Genomic DNA, 22,835 nt, shown 5'->3' with positions numbered 1-22,835 from the left:
GGCAAGTAATACCCAGCGGGTTTTTACACATTGCCATCTCTAGCCCCAGTCGACGGCGCGCGCGTGTGTCAGTTCTTTATTTTTTTTTTATGAACTTCTCAGAAGATGCATTAATGATCTATCTATTTAAGTTGATTGATTTGTCTCTTAAACTTTCGATATGGTACTAAAGTATAAATACATCGTAACATTAAAGTGGAACATTAGTATTAATTATTATTGAATATTAATTTACGCATATTTTTAGTGATTTGTAGTGCGATGGAGTACAGATTGATCACAAAGATTGCGGCGCCGCCTAAGCTGGCTCAGCGCACGTCGGGCGTTCTCTCACCAGCAGCTGCAGCCTGCTCTCTGTCTTTCGGGGATTCCGGGCACCATGGCGAATTGGCGATGTGCTTGTGCCGCTGTCTTGTGCGCCGTCGGTTTCGGCCGCACCCGCACCCATTCGGGAAGTACCTACCGCCTACCGGCCTCATGAACCTTCCCTTCCTGACCAAAACCAGCCACACCGGCGGCCTATCCTGGAGCTGGAGGATGAGGAAACCGGAGAATCGTCTGTTTCTGATCAGCCAGCCACGGTCCGCTTGAGCTTCTTTTGTCTGCTTGCTCGACCACGTACGCTGGCGCCACTATTGCAATGACGTGGCGGCAGCTGGCGTCGTGTGCCACAGGCACGTGCAGATGCAGTGGACTTGAACATGTCCACGTACGACGGTGATGATACATGCATGCACACGATTTGCGCAGTTACGTCCAGATCCTGCCTCTTCCCATTATTGGACAACTAAGACGTGTTTGCTTGCGGGGACTAAAACATCCTACACTTAAATGTCTATTACGAGTATTAAATATAATCTAATTATAAAAAAAATAATTATATAGCTGAAGAATAATAACAAGAGAAATGTATTAAATATAAATGTATAATTTATACATATACGATCAACAAATGTTTACGGTAGCATCGCAAAAAAAATTATGTGCTAATTAGATTTAATACATCCGTATTATCGTTTAGTCCTAGTGTAATTGGTTTTTGCAATTAGATTATAATTAATACTTCTAACTAGCGTTAAAACATGTTACAAATTGAGTCAGGGAAAGCAAAGGGAGTCTAAAAAAGTGTTCTCTTTTATGAGAACAAGCTGAGGTCGTTCTGGTTCAGAACTTGAGATGATCGGATCATCATCAGACGGTTACAAATTCAGAGAGTTTTGTCTCACCGTCTCCACCACGGACCGCACCGGCGCGGCCTATGGACGCCGATGCCTATCATGGGCCTACGCTGAAACATGGACGCGGCTAGGCTGGGCTGAAAAGGTGCACGAATAGGGGGGGGGGTGGGGGGGGGGGGGGGGGGGGGACCACACACGCACAAAAAAAGGTCTCATAATAAATAAAAAAAATGCGAACGCTTGAACACTCCAAGTATTCCTTTCCGAAGATAATTGATATATAACTGGATTTTGTCAGAAGTAATCGACATCAATGCATCAAGCTTTCGTTAATAAAGTCAAACAGATGGATAAAAGGAAACGACGCATTCAGTAAACTTCTTCGTCCGTAGACCATGCATACGCGCAGCTGCGTCCAAATCCAGGTCCAGCGCCGACTGCAAGTCTGCAACCGTGCATCCGCGTTTCGCTCGTCGTTTTACTGCCGCAGAGTAAAAATTGAGTAAACAATCGATTCCGAAATAACAGTGCATCGCAGCTCAAGGCCAGTTGTCCCATGTCATGTCCCTCGGAAAAGTTTAAAAAATGGCGAAACCGGCTGGTGGGCGACGCCGCGAGTCAGACCGGCCTCCACCGACTTCTCTGCATGGTCATCGGTCAGCCACCACGTCACCAACCCCTCCCGGCTGGTGGGCGACGCCGCGAGTCAGACCGGCCTCCACCACCCGTTCAACGGCTGGTCCTCAGACCCTCACGACCGCACCACGTACCCGGTACGCCAGCATCTCGCGCCGTTCGATCCCACACGTTCGTCGCCCCCGCACGAGTTGCGCGCCAACCCGTACGCCGATTCGAAAACAAAATTCCCGTAAAGCCAGCGCCGCCACACCATGACCTGCACTCTCCACCCCGCAGACGTCGACGTGCGGGGCGGTTCGGGTAGTTTTCTGGAAAGGCCCCTGCGCTGAGGACCCTTGTAGTTCTAGATAGGTTCGGAGGTTCCCTGCAGAGGAGCCAACAGGAGCGTTGCTATAAAAACGGAGAAGGGGAGGTCAGGTCTTTCCAATTTTACCTAGAATAGGTTTGGTCCTCCAGGCTCCAGCAAACATCCCAGGTGTTCTGTCTGATCACCTGTCGAGAGGCGCATGAGGAGCTTGGGTTTGACAGCGGAAGAACAGGTGAATTTTCCTCCTGGTCCCGAAACCTTTTTTTCGATTTGGCGTTCTTTTCTTCAAACACGTCCAGCACGGCCTGGGCACTTGGCAGGGGGATGGCCTGGCGCCGGCCTGAGAAGCTGGTGGCCGTTTCACAGGCAGCCCGTTCAGGCACCGGAGCCAGGGGGCCTAAGGGGGCGAGCCGGCGAGGCCGGAGGCGGGAGCCGGACCACCGCCCCTTAGAAGCCGAACGCAGAGCCGTGACCGTGGGGGCGGGGGGGCTGACGTCTCCTGTTCTTTTTAGGTAGTTTGATACTCTGATTAGTTGTGCTGAGACAGTGGTAGCGATTGGATTAGAGCTGATCGATTCATGATCTTGCTTCTAAAGTACTGTTTCCCAATTGCCGTTCCTGCGTCGGCTTGTGTCGCTTCGGCGGCTGCCACTGTTCGCCTTCCCTATCTTTTCGCTCTCTGGTTCGGTTTTTTTTTCCCGGAAATTTGTGAATCTAGTTTTTTTTTTTTGGTTTTCAGGAAGTGGATTACTATCTCCAATCCCATGCAGATAGGCTTCATTGCAAGATCTCCGATTAGTTAAGGTGATCTTTTTTGAATCGCCAGATACACAGAGAAGTAGGGTTTATAATTATAATAAGCAGAAGGCAAAATGGCAATTGGACAGGGCAACGCGAAGAAGGGGGTCTCTTGCCAGTTGCCACCAGCTTGAGCTTCTCAAACTGCAGGAGCAGCACAAGGATCATCGGGAGGAAGAGAGTCGCCGTCTCGCCGACTCCGGGCTCCCGGACCCCGCACTCGCCATCACGCACCCTGCGCAAGCAGCGAAGCGTCCGCTTCCACTTCCACATGGACGACGCCGTCAACCTCCTTGAGTCGCTGCCGCTGGATGTACTGGTAAATGCTCTTGGATCTGTTTCTTAGGTCCAGTCCCATCTATCTTTTGCGCGCGTCGAAGGTGGAACGATCCATTCCAAGGAAAAAAAATGTAGCCGACACTTTTGTAACTGCGCCAGATTACGATTCAGTTCAGAATAGTTCTCCTATGTATGTTGCTTATCTCATTTTGGTCGAAAATCTTGCAGATAAAAATCTTGTGTAAGGTGAACTACAGTGATCTGAGGCACCTTCTCCTAGTGTCAAAACAAGTCAAGGAAGCAGTAAGCATTTTGATCCTATCACTCCTTTTGTCCTCTGACCTCTGCTGACCCAAACCACCCCCTGGCTCCAGTCAAAGTCCAACAAATGCTTATTTCGATTCCATCTTTGCAGACAATTTATGCTAGGGAGCTGCATTTCAAGTTTTCGACGCCGTCGGCGAAGCCCGTTTTTAGAGACGAGGAAGCCGGCGGTGGCGACGACACTTGCCCTTGCGCGCCCAAGCAACACCGGGCTGCAAAGTCACGCTTGCGGGGCCAGAACCTAGAGAGAATCGCCGTCAACCTGTCGGCGTCGTACGAGAGCATGCTCCCCGAGGTCTAGATGTAAATATACGACATCCACATGTTTTCAGTTTGTGATCTATTCGTGCTTGTATCTAGTAGTTTCAGGTTACAAGTTTAGTGCCTTTTGTAGCCCACGTCATAGAGAGGCTCCTAGATAGTGGGAATAGTATACTCGGATGCGTGATTACTAGTCTTAAGTAATTATAGATATATGGTCGTACGTAGTTCTTCAATGTTGTGATTGAAGAACACACGCGATGTCTTCTCTAATCTTATGCGTACTTATATCTTGTATTTTATTTATCGTCAAAGAGATGTCAATTCTCTTATGCGTACGCATGCTGCAAAAAGTTTATATGGACTTTGTATTGTGGACAAGAAGGTAAAACTCTTAGCCACATCGATGAATTTTGACCCAGGTTAGGAGCAAAATTGGCCATTGCCTTAGATGTTCTAGATCAACCTAAGCTGGTCTTAGTGATTTGATATGCTGAAGAGATCGATCTGGATTTGTTAACTACTGCACAATTTTTTGTAATAATCATAAGGCACACCATGCATATCAAGGTTGGTTAAGAGCAGATTTTTCAACCGGTAGATCAACGTAGCCTATTGTTTTACTTTCTAATTTGTAAAAGCATGACATAATCATATTTGAGAGAATTATAATATTATTATCAATAGCAACTCTGTAATCTTGCAACACCTTAGAACAATTAGCGTATATATGATAAGGATCAATTACCTCTTCATCAACATTTATATCTAGTGTTGTGGATGTAGAAGCAACAACATCATTAAAGTTAGGCTCACGTTATTAAACCACTTTGTTTAGTTGATCTTCAGTACAACTCTCTTAAAAAAGCCAAGCTTGGCTTAAAACTTCTATTGAAGCTAATCGGAAAGTTGTTCGAAGGTTGATGTCCTTTAAAAAGTGTGATCCTCTTCATATTTAGATTTATCATTATCTGATATATTTACTTATAGATTGGATCTTAATAGTTGTCTTGCTCATCGGAGTCACCAAAAGTACGTTGACTTCAAAAGGGATCCACATCATACACTATCAAGGGATAGCACACATGCAGTCGACATATGGATCTTAATAGATTTTTTTTTGTTATCGCAATTTGGCCCAGGCGCCCAGCAACACTATTTCTGGGCCAAAATCCGGCGAGTATAGAACACAATGTACAACCTTTGCCTTTCCTGTCGCTAGCGCACGGCCATGTTCTGCTGTTAACGACTCAAAACACACAGTACTATCTGCATGGACAGAATTAACGATGACACTTCAAATCAGTTTTTGATGCGCGAATTTTGTAGAACTGACGCTGATGGCAGCGTACCAAGTGAACTGACGCTGAGGGTACGCTATTCACTATGATCTCCTAATCAACGGCCTGCTGCATCTCGGAAACGGGGTGGAGGCTTGGGTTGGAGTGGCGGTGCCAGTGCCACCGTCTTGAACAGGCACAGCAGCACAGTCCACGCTGATGGTTCCTTGAACCCGGGATCTCACTAGCTAGCAAAGGCCGTACTCGATCAGCGCCTGTTTCGTGCAATCATTTGATCAGTCGAGCGGTCCGGACCCAGGTGTGGATGGAGGCACGCACGGCGCCTTTACTGCCAGTGCCGGTGTGCCACCACCGCCCCGTGCTACAGCACTGCAGAGTTGCAGGACCAGGGCAGCTTCCTCGGAAGAGCCCTGTCACGTCGGCCCGTCCGTCCGTCCCACGCGGTTAGTAGGCCTGGCAGTGGCAGCGGACGGAGACGGCAAGGCCCGCACCGCACCGTCTGGCGCAGCTGTTGCCAGCGTCCCCTTCCTGTCCCCTGACAGCCGTATAGCAGCAGCACCCCAGCACCAGTGCACCACAGGCCGCCGCGCGCCGGCTCCGGTGTCGTGCGGGGGCGCCTGGCGGCGGGGTCGGAGTCTGCCGGTCGCCGGATCGAACTGCTGAATTATTGTCCCGCCGGCGGGGACCGGCCCACCGGCCACGATGCTGGCACGCCAAAAGGTAAGGCAACAAACAGCGAGGCGAGGCGGCAGCCAGGCGTCGGTTCGGTCCAGTCCAAGTCCAACGCCCGCGCTCGGTCCCGGATCCCCTTTTCCATGGAGGGCTCGCGTCTCCTGGAGTCCTTGGTAGCGCTGCGCTGCGCTGCGCATTTTTGCTGATCTTCTTTTTTTATGTTGTGTAATAATGCAGAATGCATGCGGGTGAAACAAACGACCACACGTTTCACGGTTAAATGATGCTCACCTAACGCATGGTGCGGTTTTCATTTGACCGTGTGTAAATCCGGATCCCCAATCACCGGCCACGTCAACAGTGGAAGCTAGCTTGTTTCCTTGCGCACGAGAGAGAGAGAGAGAGAGGGCTGCTGCGAGTCTGCGACTGCGACTGCGAGCAACCGCAGAACTCTCGAAACCATCCCCGCTCGGTTGAGATTCGAGAACAGAAGAGGCTACCAAGTGTTTACCCCTCCCCTCACTCACATGCCTCGGTTCTAGCCTTCTAGGCCGTCCCGGCCCGGCAGGTAAAGCCTTCCCTTCGAGTGCAAGCGATCCTACTGCTGCTGCTGCTGGGCGCAGGGCGCCACCGCCCGCCGCTGCATGCAGCCTGCCTGCGTCGCGATACGTGACGACGATGCGTTCTGCCAACGGACCGACCGCGAATTCGCGACCATCCGGGCTACCACGCGCCCGCATGCGCTACGACCGGTGAATGATGCAAACGGAGGGGGGGGGGGGGGGGGGGGGAGGGGGGGGATGCGCCTTTTGCTCGCCAGCTTTCTCGGGTCTCGGCGCCGCTCCGGCAGCAGCCGCTTTTGCTCGCCCGCGCCACGCCCCACGCCCCGGTTCGTTACGACCCGTCGCTTCCTTCGTGCGCGTGCGCGTGCAGGTGCAGGCGTCCAGCCGTCGTCTGATCGAAGCCACATGCCGCTGCCGGTGCGCCGTTTGCTGCGGGGGCCGGTCATCAATGCCCATCATCGCTTCACTTCGCTTCGCTGCTGACGAGAGGGGATCACGGCGGTACACCACGCCGCTTTGACCGGCACGGGTCTTCTTGGTTCTAAAGGCCGGACCGCCGGAGACTCCATGAGTACATCGCAGATTTTTTTTATATAAGAAAAATGAATAACATATAAAAATACCATATTGAAAAAAAGCGCCCTGTCGTACTCGCACGCCATTGCGTAGCAGACTAGCAGCCCACTGTCCCGTAGCGCCCGTTCGTGTTCATCGACGCCACCAGCCCACCAAAACACCTTCTCTCTCCGCTGGCTGCTGCCAAACCCGCCGGAGCTTTTGTTCGCGGCGAATCTCCTCTGCTTGTCCGCTTCCCCCTCGTATATAAAAAAAACACGCCGCGCGTGCCGGGTGCCGCGCTTTAACCGCCGCACACCCTCCTCCCTCCATAAATGGCCACTCCCGCTCCCACCCTGCCGGAGCCGGCCGCGCAAGAGCTGACCGCTGCCGTCGCCGGCGCCGGCCAGCGGCAGCAGCCCCATCACCAGCACCCGCTCCTCGCGGCGGCGGCTGCGGCGTCGCTCCTCGCCGTGCTCTACCTCCCCCGGCCGGTGCTGCTGCTCGTGCTCTCCCCGGCCTCGCTCTCCTCCCTGCTCCTGCTCCTCTCCCTCCTCCACCTCGGCTCCACGCCGCCGCCGCCGCCTCCCGCTCTCGCCGCCCCTCCTCCTTCCTCCCCGCCGCCGACGGAGGAGAAGAAGCAGCAGGAGCAGGAGCAGGCTCCAGAGGCCGCGTGCCCGCCGCCTCCCCCTCCTCCGCCGCCGCCAGAGCCGGAGCGTGGGGCCGTGTTCCCGGAGCTCCTGGAGTTCGCGTCGTGGGCGGCCAAAGGGCGCGCGCTGGAGGTGATCCACGAGGAGTTCGAGGCCGAGTGGGGGCTGCCGGAGGAGATGGGACTGCCGTGGGACTCGGACTCGGACTCCGACCCCGACTCGGGCAGCGACGACGGCTACGTCCGGGGCGGCGGCGACGCGGACGACGGCATGATCGAGATCGAGCTGGAGGAGGACAGCCTCATCGAGATCGACATCTCCAGGTGCCGGTGAGCGCGGTTACCGATTGGATGGACCGCGTATCATCGTCTTCAGTTTTTTCCCCCCTCCCTCCCTTCCGTTCCCGTCTCCCGCGGATTAAGATCCCTGGTACTTGGAGCTGAGGCTGTCGACAAGATTTCTCTTCTTAGTGAGTGATTAGGCGTGCGGGGTGATTGGAGTTCTTTCTTCTGTTGCTTTTTTATCTAGATGGCTTGCCGCCATGTACATATAGGATTTTACGGTGATGAGATAGGGAGCGACAAGCTCTGCTCTGCTTGCTTTCTTTTGTTCCTCTTTATATACTGATGAAACAGCTTGATTTGGTCGTTTTGAGACGAGGACGGCCATGATAACTCGGAAATCTTTACCAGTGGATTCGGTGGTGTTTTCTAATCTCCTGCGGTCCTGCCTCCTGTGGTTGGAGTTGGAGCATCATAACCGTCTGTGGTTGGGAGAATGATCGCCCTGGTCTCAGTACGCGTTGCAGAGTATATGGTAGGGCATCTGCATATCTTCATCATCGGTGGCGACCGCTGTGCCGCAATGCCTCACGCTGGTGCGTCCTGTTCCTGCTCGACGCATTCATTCATCGACGCCATTAGTGGCTAGGACTGTGCTGGAATCGCCGAGCTTCTGTGTGCCTTGGCGATGCCGCTTGGATCTGGATCCCAAGATCGCGTCAGTGGTAGGAGCCCGCAAGGTGGTTGGTTGCTTGGCTGGGTCGTGGGTGTGGTTAAAGCTGGTTCGCCGAATCAGTTCGCAGCACAAGAACAACGCCAGTGCTGGTGTGGTCCTGCTCCAGTACAGTACGCACACACCGGAGCCCTAGTCGCTGTTGCGTACTTTGCCCTTCCTTCTTCTTCACCGCCTGCTGGATTAACGCTTGGTTACTGCCTTGCACAACGCTCTACTGTACTAGCGGCAGATCACGTTTGGTGTCTAGCGGTCTCCAGCCGCTTTGTCAGTTGTCAGGCTGCGTGCTCTGGTATCAGATCCTTTGCAGCAACTGCAGTCCGGGCCGGCAGAAGATCAGGTACGGTCGCTGTCATATGCCACGTGAACGGACTGTTCCACTTCATAAACATGATTAGACGGCAGCTCGTTCAGAGATCAGATACACTCCTCCTATATTCTGGCAGCATAGGACTAGCATCAATATCTAGTTAAATAGTTTCGCGTTTAGGGAAAAATATTCCTAGCAGTAAGAGCATCTTCAGTAGTTGCCCAACTATCTCCTTAAATTTAGTCTATGTTTGAATACATTAGAGCTAATAGTCAGGTAGCTACAAAAATTACTAATAAAATTAGAATAGTTGGCTAACTATTAATTGATTTGTTAAAAATAGTCAATAGTTTAACAATCAGTTAAGATGTTCGATCAGTTAAGATGTTTGGATGTATGCTGCTAATTTTAATATCTAACTATTAGATCTATTGTATTCAAACACAGCCTTAGTTTAGGGTGTTAGTAACTAAAAATGATGCTTCAAATGTTACTTAAATAAGATCACTAAACATAGCAACTTCATAAATATATCTATTTGGTTCCCAGACTTGGAGAGTTGTTTGGCAATCTCAATAGCTTGTTTTGCTCACTAATCAGACCGTAAAATCACTTGTTTGACATCGAGTTCTCACGCGTGTACAAGTGATGTACTTTAAATAATTTAAGTTATATAAATAATGAATTTAGCATCGAGTTAGCATAATTTTAAAATATTTAACAACCTAAAAGTTCTGAACTATTAGAGAGTAAGGTTATTTTTGTTCCTAAGATATATTTAGAAATTTGCTAAACCGGAGTTTAGGGAGCATTTTTTTAAGAAGTAAATGGAGATGCTCTAAGCCCCGTTAGATTCATGAGACATCTTCATCCCATTAATCTTAAAAGCAACCATTCGATTCGTAACACGTCTATCCTATTAATCTTAAAGCAACCGAACAAGTGGGATGGCTCACCTAACTGTGCTCTCTCCAGCAACGTACTTGCACGACGGAGCATTTGGGTTTTTTCAGTTTTTGACAGCTCAACGGATTACGACGTCGCAAACTCGCAATGATGTATGGGGAAGCTGAAAAGGGGTAGAGGAAAGTGAGATCGGATCGTGTCGTTGCGGAAGCTAGATTAGCTAGGATAGGACGTTAGGTGGTCTGGGCCCGCGGACCAGGTCAGGTCACTAGGTCAGTGACTTCCAGTTAGTTAAGGGAAACAGCAGTGTGTTGTTCATGGGCCCCTGTGTCCCCCAGCCTAGGTTTTGGCCCATGTGCCTTACTCGGACGAAAAGATACGGAACTGGGCCGAGCGTGTATAGGTGGAAAGGCTATTTTGATCTCTATCAACTGACTATCGTCCTTTAGCTTTTTGTCCTGAACTCGATATGGTTCCTTGTACGTGCCAATGCCACACTGACTACCTCGTCCATCGTGCCGATCCCCCACATATAGGCAATAACGATGATGTGGCAGAGAGAGAGAGAGGAGATGAGCTTTTTTTTGGGATGAAACCGTGTGTGCACTATTTCCAAATCTACGTAATTGGCTGAAACTAGCACTGAGAGTTAGAGTGTTTCATTTCATCTAACGAATAGTTAGCTAACTATTAACTGATTTGATAAAAGTAGTCAATAGTTGAACAATCAATTAAGTTGTTTGGATGTCTGGCTAATTTTAGCACCTAACTATCAAATCTAGTAATGTTGACACCTTTTTCGGGCGCCAAACACTCAACAAGAACCGGCGGCGGTGCTCTCTGCACAGGCGCGGACGGTCCGCGGTCTGGCGCAGGGCTGGCGTTCCCTGCCTGACGGTCGGACGGTCCGCGCCCTGAAGCCAGACGGTCTGCGCGTGCGCAGGGGCGGCGAAAGATCGCCAGCGGCGCCTAGATCTCGCTCCCGGGAGGGACCCCGTCGGGGAGAGATCCTAGGTGGTGTCTAGGCTCGGATAGACCGACCTAAACTCCTCTAATCGACGTAGAGTCGAAGAGAAGCGGAGAATTTGGGGATTGGAATACTAAACTAGGGCTAAACTAGAACTACTCCTAATGCATAAGGTAAAAACGAGTAATAAACTGGATTTCATCGATTGTTGGGGGTTCAATCGGCCGTAGCCCTTCATCTATATAAAGGGGAGGTCTGGATCCGCTTCCAACTGATTTCCAAGTTAATCCCGCGGTTTTAGGTAACAAATCCCGCGAGAAACTAGGAACTCTAACTGACTCTGCGCACGCGCGGACCATCCGCGCCACCACCACGGACAGTCCGGACCGCGGACCGTCCGGCCTCATGGCCGGACCGTCCGCTAGGTATTTTTGGCTTCTAACAAGTGCATTCAAATATAACTTTAATTTAGGGTGTTAGTAACTAAAAATCATGCTTCAACTGTTATTTAAATGATGTCACTAAATATACCAACTTCATAAATATATCTATTTGGTCTAAATTTAAGGAGTTGTTTCGCAATCCCAATAGCTTGTTTTGCTCACCAATCACACCGTAAAATCACTTGTTTGACATCGAGTTCCAATAGTCTGGGAAGCGGGCTGAACCTGTCTACAGTTTCAAGCAAGAGCTAACACGTCGAGAGTTACCAACTTACCATCCACAACTCGAATGCCTTAAACGCAAGAATTTTGGAACCAGAGGGAGTAAGGTTGTTTGCAATCACACGTGTGGTAGCCTTTGTTGGTGTATGACCCAAATCGTTGTCGGCCCTCAAGCCCCTCACCAATCTCTATGAAACGCGTGTACAGAAGGAACCGGCAAATGACCAGCAAGTACCTGCTTAAATTCAACAGCACTACATCTTGGATCCCACAAATGCTGTAATCTGTAATGTTCCTAGAGTGGTTCAGCCTAGATTTTCTTAAACCCAGATCTTGGAGTGTTCTATTTCTACAGTATTGCCTCAATATACTTGGTAGCAAACGCGCGCTCTCCACCAGTTCTCCAGTAATGCTTCGCCAACAAACTTCAACTGTTCAGTACGCTACTGTCCCAAGCAACTCTGCTTTATCCATTGTCCTTTCTCCTCGAAAAGCAACTACACCACCACATGATCTTGGATGGAAAAGAAAAGGCAAAGGTCCAGAGGTTTGGTATATCTTTGTTTTACTTTGGATTACATGCCATTACCATACCATCCATGATCCATCTAAATTACCTTTTTTTAGATAATGGGAAAAAGGTTCCCGGCCTACATCAAAGATGACGGCCGTCCAAAAAACAGTAGTACTGCCAGAAAATAAAAGAAGCCACAAGCGGCAAAAAGACCCAAGCGCAGTTGGGATTGGAATAACTAGCCACTAGTTATTCTATTTCTAAAGCTCCAACCGTGCTTGGCGAAGATTTGCATCATTGAGACTTCCAGGGTCCTGCAGGCAACTTTGATCCTTACGATGTCCTCTTCACGCCTTTGGAGAAGCCCCCAGAACCGACACCAATAAGTCCCTCGAAAGAGTACCTGCAAGTAAGTTATAATAGGCTTCTTATCAAAAACCACATCATTTCGACTTAGCCACAACGCCCAGCAGATTGCTATGGCACCAACATAAATCTTTGCCTTTGTTTCTTTATCGAACTCCTGCAACCAGGAGGATCCCATATCCTGTATGCTAGTTGGTTCTCTAATACCAAAGGTAAAGAAAATCGTTCGCCAAAGAAATCTAGCATAGTGACAATCGAAGAAAAGATGTTGGATGGTCTCGTCATGAGAACAAAACATACACTTTTTTGATCCTACCCAGTTTCTTTTGATTAGGTTGTCTTTTGTCAAGATCACCCCCCGTGTTAGGAACCAGCAGAATATCTTAATTTTTAGTGGTACTTTAAGTTTCCAGATGAGAGACTCTTGACGGTGTATTCCCCTCTCAATCAAGGTTGCATACATCGAGTGAGAGGAGAACTTCCCGTTTTGGTGAAGGCTCCAACTGAAAGTGTCTTTTGATTGGTTTAATGAAAGGCCCACTACCCTGTTAACTAGCGAATACCACCGTCCCAAGTTATCTCCATGCAATCCCCTGCGAAAGGATACATTTAGCGGGACAGTCTCAAGCACCGTAGCTACTTTCACATTTTTATGTCGAACAATATTATATAGACTCGGGTATTTGTGCTGGAGTGTAAAATTCCCCAGCCACTTATCTTCCCAAAATCTAGTTGCTTGTCCGTTATTGACTTTAAACGTTCCATTCGCTAGAAAAGGGTTTTTAACTTTCATTAAGCCTGACCAAAAGTGCGAATCTCCTGGTTTCCTAATTACCTGCCTCGTCTTGTTACCTAAGTATTTCCTTCTTAAAATCTGTTGCCACATACCCTCCTCATTTAACAGCTTAAACAGCCATTTGCTTAGCAAGCATTTATTCTGAATGTCAATATTCTTAATCCCCAAACCACCAATATCCTTGGGCTGGCAAAGAATACTCCACTTAGCTAATCTGAATTTTTTCTTTTGTTGATCAGACTGCCAAAAGAATCTAGACCTTAGATAATCCACCTTTTTTAAAACCTCCCTAGGTATTTCAAAGAAAGACAACATATACAAAGGAAGGCTCGAAAGGACCGAATTAATAAGGACCAGACGTCCTCCATAAGATACCTACATTTCATATGGCATTGTCTAATAACGATGAACTATATACTGGAGTATATACGCCACTGACTGCCAAAGTTCGATTTTGTCCCTTCCAATCATGCATGTTTCAGTATTAGCTGCACTCTCTGCATCCAGAGAAACATTTCTTGCAGGGGACATGACAAAAATCCTTGAGCCACTCTCAAAGCGCTCTAGACCTAGCTAGAGAATCAGCGTGCCCTAGCTAGGTTTGACAATTAGCGGCCAAATAGTCTGCAGCGATGATGATTCGAGTCAATTTATAAACATTGCAGGGAAAGATAGGTGTCGGCTTACAAGCTTTTTTCCTTCTCAAGAAAGTGGAGTAGCTGGCCTTTCCTGTCCATTGGAAAACAGAAAAGCTTTCGGTTTGCTGTTATATCATCCTATGGGCTATAGCACACGTGCTTTGTCTTTGTCTTTGTCTTTGTCACACACAACCGCTTTCCATGGCACCAAAATTTTGGGAGCACTTTGGGAGCCACCACGACATCCTCAAGAGTAATAATCATGGGTCCAGGTCAGAGATCCGGTTATAGATGTCCAATAAACACGAGGCCCGTGAGCCCGGCACGAAACCCGTTGTTTGGGTCCGATCCGAGCCCGACATGGCCCAGTTCTATGCGGGCCTGGCTCGAACAGAAATCTAGGCACGGTGGGCTAGCCCGGTACGACCCGATTACCTCTACACTCGTTAAGCCCGCCTTTTTCACTAAAACGTGCTTACCGGCCCGCTTAGCCCATTTTCGGCCCGCTTTATCCGTGCAAAATGGGTCGGTCTGACCCGTTTAGCCTCGTTGCGGGCCGAGCTCGAATAGAAAAACAAGCTCGCGGGTTTAGATGGCTGACCCGGTTTTCTAATCGTGTCTGGCGGGCCAGGCCTAAAAATAGGCCGGGCAGCCCGTTTGGCCATTTGTAGATCCGGCCCTTTTCCATAGGTATGTGGTACGTACTCCTCCATTGAGTTAAGCCTTCATTTTTCTTCTTCTACGTGGAGAGGAGATGATCTCATGTCCTGCAGAGTGCTGAAGCCAAACAGTAGACGATGCAGCCATGTACCGTCCCAGACCACTGCAGCTGCATCTTGCGAACATGCATTGAATTCATCAGCGATGTTTATCGGTAGATCGAGCGGCGCAGCAATCCATGTACAGTTTCCGGGGGCACATGCGCTCAGCCCCAGCTAGCTCCCATACACTGATGGGCACCCGGCTACGAGACAACCACCCGACGGACGTACGTACCCGGCCGTGTTAGCTAATAAGGACACATGTGAAATTCATGCTAAACTGTTCTCATCCGTGTTGCCTGACCCTGACGGAGGAATGCTTATGCGAACCACATGTTTCCATTCTGTACTCTCTCTTTACCACACGGGCATCACAGATCACACGGTAACAAACCGGTAGCTACTGAGCTGCCGGTGCCGGTTTTGCCGCTCGATCGCTCCCACATGACCAGTTAACACGACGGCCAGGTATTCTGTGGATCTCCAGAATGCCCTTTTCTTGCCATGAGGGCAACACGACTCATGTGAGAACCTTGTCATGCAGATCTTTTTTATATAAATAAATAAATGCATCTTTTCCCGTGCTCCTTTCGCCCTTTGTTCCTTCACATCCACACTAGCTAGTCCACAAAAGCGAGCCTCTCCCGTGAGGCACAGCACATCACAGCCATTGCCCCAGGGGGGATCGAGGTGCGCTGGTGCAGGTGCAGCCAAATCAAGGAAGGGCTCGCATCGCATCGCATGGAGGAAGAAGCGCCAGTGCATAGTGGGCGGACAAGAGCCTGGCTACCTGAAATGGATTCTTTCCTAGGCCATGAAAAGATTCGTGGCTCGTTCTAGTAGAGTAATACAGTATACATGACAGAGTGCATGCATGGCGCACAGGAATGCGCCCGTGCATGCGCATGCGCAGTCCAGTCGCGCCATCGAGTGGATGCTTCAGCGCCAGAGACTGCGGACTGCCAGGTGCTGCATGATTCTCTCGGCTACGGGTTGCGCTGCTAGATGCCTCATGCCTAGTTGCCTAGTTGGTAGTAGATATTTGGGCCCATTAACATATTCCCTTACTTTTATATCGCTAAAACAATGTCTCAGTTATATATATATATATATATATATATATATATATATATATATATATATATATATATATATATATATATATATATATATATATATATATAAGAGCACTAAAATGATATATTTAGTGTGAATACCTCGAACTAGTAACAATTTTACACCTCATTCAACACTGCACAACGTCTCTTAAAATAAATAACTGATCCAAGCATTTTTTTTAAAAGCAAAATCATCAAGGACAAATATTTAGATCAATATTTGCCAATATATCCTTCTCAATAGAACATGTAGCCCAACCCGTTTAACATTTTCTATGTGATGGTTAACCTTAGATAATTTTTCAACAGATTCACTTTTGAGATCATAGGAATGGCCAATAAAATCCGATATTGTACACAACAGAGACACTTGGATAACGGTCTGCAATTATAAATCAACTGAAGGACGCAAAACCATCTGATAAAGTTACTTGCAACACTTGTAATTCATTGATAAGATCGTTGAGATCAACATTAGATGAGCCATCTTGAGTAGAAGTTTTTGAAAAAGTATTTAAAGAATTTAGTCTTTCTCACTCTAATAAAAAAACTAAATAGATTTTCAAAAATATAGTAGATAATGAAGAATTTATTTTGAAAACTCTAGATGCGAGCTACTATGATAGAATGGTTGGCCACGACGGCGAGGTGTTTCATGCACGATCGGTAGCTTGGTAACTGCCATGTATGGAAGACTAGTGTATGTTTTTTAAACCAGTAAGGCCCTGTTTGGGAACAAAGTTTTTGAAAACCACAGTTTTTAAAATACTACAGTATACTTTAGTCATGACAATACCGCAGTTTACAATACCGCAGTTTTGAAAACTGAGGTCCAGAGCTAAGTTTAGAATGCCTTAAACAACTATAGTATTTGCAATACTTCAGTTTTGAAAACAGAGATTTTAGCCAGCTTGTCAAACACCATTCTGTATATAATACTGCAGTATTCTTCCAAAACCGTGAAAAAACTTCACTCCCAAACACCCCCTAAAATGTGGATCGATTTTTTTCCATATCCATTAGTTTTAATTATCTGCTGCTAAATAGTTGACAGTTTGACAGTATAAAGCCAGGAGAGGGTTGCCCCATGTTTCTCCTTTATATGCGCCTAGCATAGCCATGTGACTATGTGAGTATGTCACGCGATCCTAACTATCGTAGGCGCTGAGCTGAGGTAGTCACCGTAGTCTGGTCACTTGTGTCGTTGCGCCGCTATTCCATTCCCCTCGTCCTGCGCACGCCGCTCCGCCCCAAACAAAGGCAAAGCTCACCGATCCCCAGGCCAAAGGGGCCTCGTCATCGCCTTCTCCCGAGAGCCCCGCGCATGCATCAACAGTCGCGCGCTCGTGCTGCGCCTGCGCCCCGGCCGGTGGGTCCGCCGCTCGCTGCTGGTCCAACACTCCAACCCGCCTCCATCTCCATTAAAAGCATCTCCAAAAGGTTCCTTAAAATCATCCTTAAACAAAAATTTGAGGAAAAAATGAAAAATGAAGCCTCCAACAGATCCCTTAAACCTCTCCCATCTTTTTGATAGCCCTCAAATCTCCCTCATATATAGCTACAAACAGGGAACATTTTGGTTGCCCCAAAATATTCGTCGTCAGGCCATCTGTAGCACATCGGCCCGTCGCACCATTTTTTGTCCCGTCCAACCCAACTCATTCCACCTGCCCGCCTCCATCACCAGCTGTCCGCCGTCGGCCACTGCCATCAGCAGTTTCCGCCATCGGCCGCTCCCATCATAAGTTTTAAATTTGCAACCAAAGAGTAAAACAACTATTTACTGAGGACTGAATCTAAGCGTTACTGAAGGCAAGGGAACTGATAGCTATTTACTCAAGTCTGACGGCACCCTCAAAGCAAAACTGAGGCTAGCCGAAATGATGTACAAGTAGCTGCACAAAAATTAAGTTCAGTGAAACTAGGCTCCACGTTCACCGACCTATTTCATATTTTTCATCCTATTTTACGTCACCTGTTGGAGATAGGAGGAAAAAAAGCACCCAAAACTATTTACGCTGCACCTAAAACTACCTTTTCGGGGTTGTTTTTTTGTAATTCTCTTGGAGATGCTCTAACTAACTTGAAGACGCCAAAGCGGTCGGTCGCCTTCCAGTTCAGCACCACCGTGCAGTTACAGTCATCACACTCCACGCACCGCGGCTACCACCTCTGTTCTCTTCCTCGCTTCCTTGCTCAACCGGATCGACGCGAGCGTGGCAAGAATCGCGGTGCGTGTGAGCCTTGTTCGGAGAAGAGCTACCCGATGCAGCTGAGGCTGTGAGGGCACTGGGCACGGATGATGGGAGAAGCAGGGGAGGAAGAATCGGCGGCCGCGCCGGCGGAGGTGAGCCGACAAGCGGAGCTGGATGAGCAGCGATGCCTGGCGGAGGCGCTGGACGCCCTCAGTTCGTTGGTCTCCGCTTCCTTGTCCGCGACGCTGTTCCCGCTCAAGTGGCAGCTCACCAGGGACCGGCTCCACGCCTGCCTCGCCGACACCACCGTCCCCGCGGGGGACGAGAGCGGCGAGGACAGGCGCGACGCGTTCGTGAACCTCCTGCGGGACGTCGCGGCGACCGCTCGGGAGGCGCGAGAGCTGGTGCCGCGTAGCCAGGGGCGGCAGTACGGCGGCGGCAAGCTGCGGCTGCGCAGCGACCTCGACGTCCTGGCCGCAGCCCTCGACGCGCACGTGGCGCGGCTGGACGAGGTGCACGCGTCGGGCGCGCTGACGCGGGCGCGGGCGCTGGTGGTGCCGCGCCCCGGCGCCGGGGCCACCCGCGACGACGTGCGGTTCTACGTGCGCGACCTCTTCGCCCGGCTCAGGGCCGGCGGCGCCGAGATGCGGAGGGAGGCCGCGACCGCGCTCAGCGAGGTGCTGCGCGACGACGAGAAGTGCGTCCGCGTCGTGGCGTCCGACGTCGCGGACGGCGTCGGCGTGCTCGTCGCGCTGCTCGAGTGCCCCGACGCCCGCGTCCGGGAGGACGTCCTGGAGGCGGTCTCGGTGATCGCCGGGTCCGACGCGCACAGGGGAGACCTGGTCGTCGGCGGCGTCATCGCGCCTGTGGTCCGCGTCCTCGACGCCGCCGCCAGCGCCAGCAGCGAGGCGGCCAAGGAGAGGGCGGCGCGGGTGCTCTGCAAACTCACGGAGAACTCGGACAACGCGTGGGCCGTCGCCGCTCACGGCGGCGTCACGGCGCTGCTCGACCTGTGCACGGACCACGGAGCGAGCGGCGGCGAGCTCGTGTGCGCGGCGTGCCGGGTGCTGCGGAGCCTCGCGGGCGTCGACGAGATCAGGAAGTACATGGTGGCCGACGCTGGGGCCGTCCCGGTGCTCGTGTCTCTCTCGCAGAGGGCCACGGACGACGCGGCGCGAATCCAGGCAATGGAGCTCGTCGTCGCCATCGGCTCTGGGGACAGCTCAGCCAGGGAGGCCGTGGTCCAGGAAGGTGCCATCGAGGTCCTCGTTCGCGCGCTCGACGCCTCCTCCTCCTCGAAGGTGCGGGAGGTGGCCCTCCGTGCCATCGACGGGCTCTGCCTCTCGCCGCCCACATCCACCGACCGTCTCCTCGCCGCCGGGTTCCTCGACAGCGTCCTCTCCCTCCTCCGCACCGGAGACACCACGCTGCAGCACTGCGCCCTGAAGGCGGCGCACCGTCTGTGCCCGGTGTCGGAGGAGATCAGGAAGGCGATGGGCGACGCCGGATTCATGCTGGAGCTGGTGAGCGTCCTCGGCGCGTCGTCCAAGTCCCCCGAGGCGCGGGAGATGGCGGCCGAGTCGCTCTGCGCCTTGGTGTCCGTGCACCGCAACCGGAAGCGGTTCGTCCAGGAGGACCGCGACGACGTGGCGCGGGTGCTGCAGCTGCTGGGCTCCGGCGACGAGGAGAAGCTCACGCCGGCGAAGCGGTTCCTGCTGTCCACGGTGACGCGTCTCGCGGACAGCAGCTCCGGCCGGAGGAAGATCCTGACCTCGGAGCACGTCAGGCACAAACAACACACACCTACCTATCAGTAGCCAATCATCGTGTGCTTTCTCGCTGCAATTCTCAGTTTTTTTGTTATATGTTCGTGCGTTCTTTTGACAGGAATCTGGAGAAGCTTGCGGAGACCGATGTCCCGGACGCCAAACGGATCGTGAAGAGGCTTGGCGGGAGCAGGCTGAGGAGCATTTTCCATGGCATTTGGAGCCTGTAATGTAATCCTTGGAGACAAGCATGCACTAGCTGCCACTTACTAGCACCATGTCGATCTCTGGCTAACACATAACTATTGTTCCTTGCATCTTTTGTTACTGTGAAGGAATCAAAAGCATGAACCACCCAGTGATTTGTCTCCTACCCGCATGTGTAAATCACTCGTCTCTGTCAATTAAAAAGCGCAAGTCTTTTTTCAACAACGGATCCATCCAAACATGCAGTGGCGGCATCAGAAACCACACGCTTTAAAAATTATTTACCCAGTGCGCATGCGATGATTTCCTCTCCTGCTCGCCCCAGAGCGCATTCATCTCTTACACAAATGGAGGGCCGCGTGGATCATTACTCATGAGTGATGGAAACCGGCTCTGGGCCAGTGGGCCTCCATCCATTTGGATATGCTTATTGCATCCAGAGGTGACTGGATCTATGGTCCGTCTTCTCCGACGCACTCCATCCGTTCCTCCTGTGTAACTGCGCGTGGTGCAGCTTTCGGGTGTTCTTAAATCTTAATATTTATGGTTGATGCAGAACCACGGTCCCTGAACAGCGTTCCTTCATGTGTTTCAGGGGAACATGACAGAACCTGAAAACTGGATCAGTTAAGTTTGTTGCCGCTTGCCGGCGCTGTAAACCTGTTCCAGGAACCGCCCCCTTCCCGTCGTGCTTCCATCGATGACGCTGAAACCTCGCTGCCGACAGCCTGAGGCCTGAGGATCATGATCGCTACGTTTCTTGCTCTCGCCGAACAGGCTGAACAGTAAGGTCAACTCTTGTTAGCATTCGTTTGCTTCAAGTTTCAGACAAGATGTTCCATCCAGCAGTCAGCACCATGGTTTGAGAGCACACCTTAGCCGCGATGGCAGTTGGAGAACATCCTACCGGCCGGCGGCTATTGGCACCAGTCGTGAGGATATATATGTTAGTACGAGTTTTCAAGGCGGTGGGCGACATGCTCAAACATGTAGATGTAGTCGCTCAATCTTAGCATTCATAACAGAGATATTTGTTAAATTTCAGAAGAATACGGATATAGAACACTGAAAAACTATAAGGGCTGACCACGGGGGACCATGGAGGATTGAAGGGAATTATAGAGAAAATTAGATCATTTTTCTCTCAATCCTCTCGTGATCTACTTGTCACCAAATCAACTCTAAGAAAAGTATTTAAATATTTGCAAGGTATAAAAGATCTCATCTTAATGTATATAAAGATAAGTAGCCTTGAGATTATAGGATACTCATTTAAATTATACGATTTACAAAGAAGATAGAAATTTTATAAGAGGTTACAAATTCATATATACTCACAGGAGGACCTACCAATATCGTGGAAAAACTCAAAACAAACTATTACTATATTATCCATAATATATATTGAGTTTGTTGCATGGTACAAGACAATGAGGCAGGCTATATAGATTAAAAAAAATTGTGCCAAGTTTAAAAGTGGCAGAAAACATAACAAATCACAGAAGTTATACTGCGATAATGAAGCGACGATATTTTATTCATTTAACATCAAGTTAAGTGTTGCTGCCAAATATATTGATATTAAGTATTACATTGTAAAGAAGTATGTCTAGTATCAAACAATTAAATTTAAGCATGTAATAACAGCAAATGCTTACGAAATACGCTCTCTAGAGGATCTCTACCTAGTGTGTGTTCATAAAACATGTAGCCGCCATGGTTAATGGAGTACATATGATTCTGTATTAAGGGGCCATTAGTGCAACCATTGCTTCAGACTTAATGCATAACATCCCCAATGTAAAAGATACCCACCTAAGTTTCATCTATTTTAGCAGTAGCTACTAGCTAGATTACATAACATCCCCAAGATCAGATACACGGCACCATTGCTTCAGACAGGACCATTTTCTTTTCGATGGGGATGTTCTCAGTACTTCGTTCCCCGGTCGACAGTCAGTCAGCAGCCATTCACTGAGCAGTGAGCCCACGAAAGCAGGTGTCCAACAAGCAGCTCATTCTGCTCTTGATATATGTTCGAAGCCAACCACCGGCCGGCCAACCTTAGGATTGGTCGTAGCGTCAGCTGCCCTGTTCAGTAGCATTGGTTCCTGTGAATTCTCATGTGCGAGGTGTCTGCAAGTCCAAGGCTGTTCAAGAAGTGGGGTGGGCGCCGTTCTGCAGCAAAGCAAAAGGTTTTATGTTTCCTTGGAATGTCAATGCATGTTCCGGTTTTCTGGAAGACCGTGAGGGGTGTTATCCGAGAATTGTTGGGTTTAGGTTGGCTACTGCATCATCCGGAGATTATGTTAATCTGATGGTAATGGAGTACCCTTTTTTGATGGGTTCCATCGCCTATAGAAAAAGTGAACCCTGCCAACAAAGAGCCAAAAGTTTTGCTTACGAATAGCGTAGGGTCCAACTATCCTGCTTTCAATCGGTTCAGATTTACACTTGGAGCCAAGGAAAACTAAAAATAACTAAATTTGTATCAGTATGTCAATATTTGTGATTCTTTGAAATTTGCACAACAAAGCGTTTGTAGTCCAACGGTTAGGATAATTGCCTTCCAAGCAATAGACCCGGGTTCGACTCCCGGCAAACGCATCTTTTTTTTATTCTCATCGTTGGACTCAGCCCACGTTTCCGGTTTCCTTTGTTTGTGGACTTCTTGTGCGCATGTTACCTTGGGCTTCAGGCCTGGCCCATGTAAACCACCGACAGGCGCAACACAAGCCCATGGAGGGGTCTTGTTGTGTGACCAGGGTAGGACACCTGCTATTGATGGAGGCGAGTTAATCTTAGATCACCCATCCACGCCCTCCTTTGATCGCTTTTTTTTTTTTGTGTGTGTGTGTGTGTAGACCTAATTAAAATAGACAGAAGAAAATCATGCATGGCTTGCATGCAACTTCAAACAAAAGCGCTTACAACAGCGTGTATGCTAACGTTTTGAATCTTTAGAACTATAATTACAAACGAAATGTCCATACTGCATATTTTATGTCCATACTGCATATAATTACAAACGAAATGTGCATACTACAAAATCTAGTGCCGCTCGCGCTCGCCCAAGTCTCGGTGG

General features: G+C 49.6%; 2 protein-coding genes, 1 non-coding gene and 1 pseudogene across 4 annotated transcripts; all 4 read left to right on the top strand.

The window, feature by feature from the left end:
- Positions 1–2,988: 2,988 nt before the first annotated feature.
- On the top strand, positions 2,989–4,144 carry LOC103633298 (F-box protein At4g05010-like; annotated as a pseudogene).
- A 3,042-nt stretch (positions 4,145–7,186) lies between these two features.
- Positions 7,187–8,206, top strand: LOC100274599 (uncharacterized). Its single transcript, NM_001148951.1, has one exon. The coding sequence runs from the start codon at positions 7,213–7,215 to the stop codon at positions 7,858–7,860; it is 648 nt and encodes a 215-aa protein (NP_001142423.1). The 5' UTR covers positions 7,187–7,212; the 3' UTR covers positions 7,861–8,206.
- A 9,184-nt stretch (positions 8,207–17,390) lies between these two features.
- Positions 17,391–19,972, top strand: LOC100274194 (uncharacterized). 2 transcript variants are annotated; one of them, XM_008652904.4, is made up of 2 exons: positions 17,391–19,563; positions 19,665–19,972. In XM_008652904.4, exons 1-2 carry the CDS (start codon positions 17,882–17,884, stop codon positions 19,771–19,773), a joined length of 1,791 nt encoding a protein of 596 aa, XP_008651126.1. In that variant the 5' UTR covers positions 17,391–17,881; the 3' UTR covers positions 19,774–19,972. The 2 variants fall into 2 exon arrangements, with proteins under 2 accessions (XP_008651126.1, NP_001347489.1); NM_001360560.1 differs by having other exon boundaries at positions 17,731–19,558; positions 19,665–19,950.
- Positions 19,973–22,285: 2,313 nt separating this feature from the next.
- Positions 22,286–22,357, top strand: TRNAG-UCC (transfer RNA glycine (anticodon UCC)). The gene has a single exon. It is a non-coding gene; the product is annotated as a tRNA-Gly (tRNA).
- Positions 22,358–22,835: the final 478 nt, after the last annotated feature.

Source organism: Zea mays, chromosome 7 (assembly GCF_902167145.1).
Source record: "Zea mays cultivar B73 chromosome 7, Zm-B73-REFERENCE-NAM-5.0, whole genome shotgun sequence".
In the NCBI taxonomy this organism is placed as follows: Eukaryota; Viridiplantae; Streptophyta; class Magnoliopsida; order Poales; family Poaceae; genus Zea; species Zea mays.
Note: the sequence above shows the minus strand (reverse complement) of the source record. Positions and strands in the feature narration are given on the sequence as shown.

Bases quoted from the DNA above. Each gene is read 5' to 3' on its own strand.
- LOC100274194 (XM_008652904.4), top strand. From the start codon at position 17,882: ATGATGGGAGAAGCAGGGGAGGAAGAATCGGCGGCCGCGCCGGCGGAG. The intron at 19,564-19,664 runs GCACAAACAACA...TTCTTTTGACAG, and splicing joins CTGACCTCGGAGCACGTCAG to GAATCTGGAGAAGCTTGCGG.
- LOC100274599 (NM_001148951.1), top strand. From the start codon at position 7,213: ATGGCCACTCCCGCTCCCACCCTGCCGGAGCCGGCCGCGCAAGAGCTG.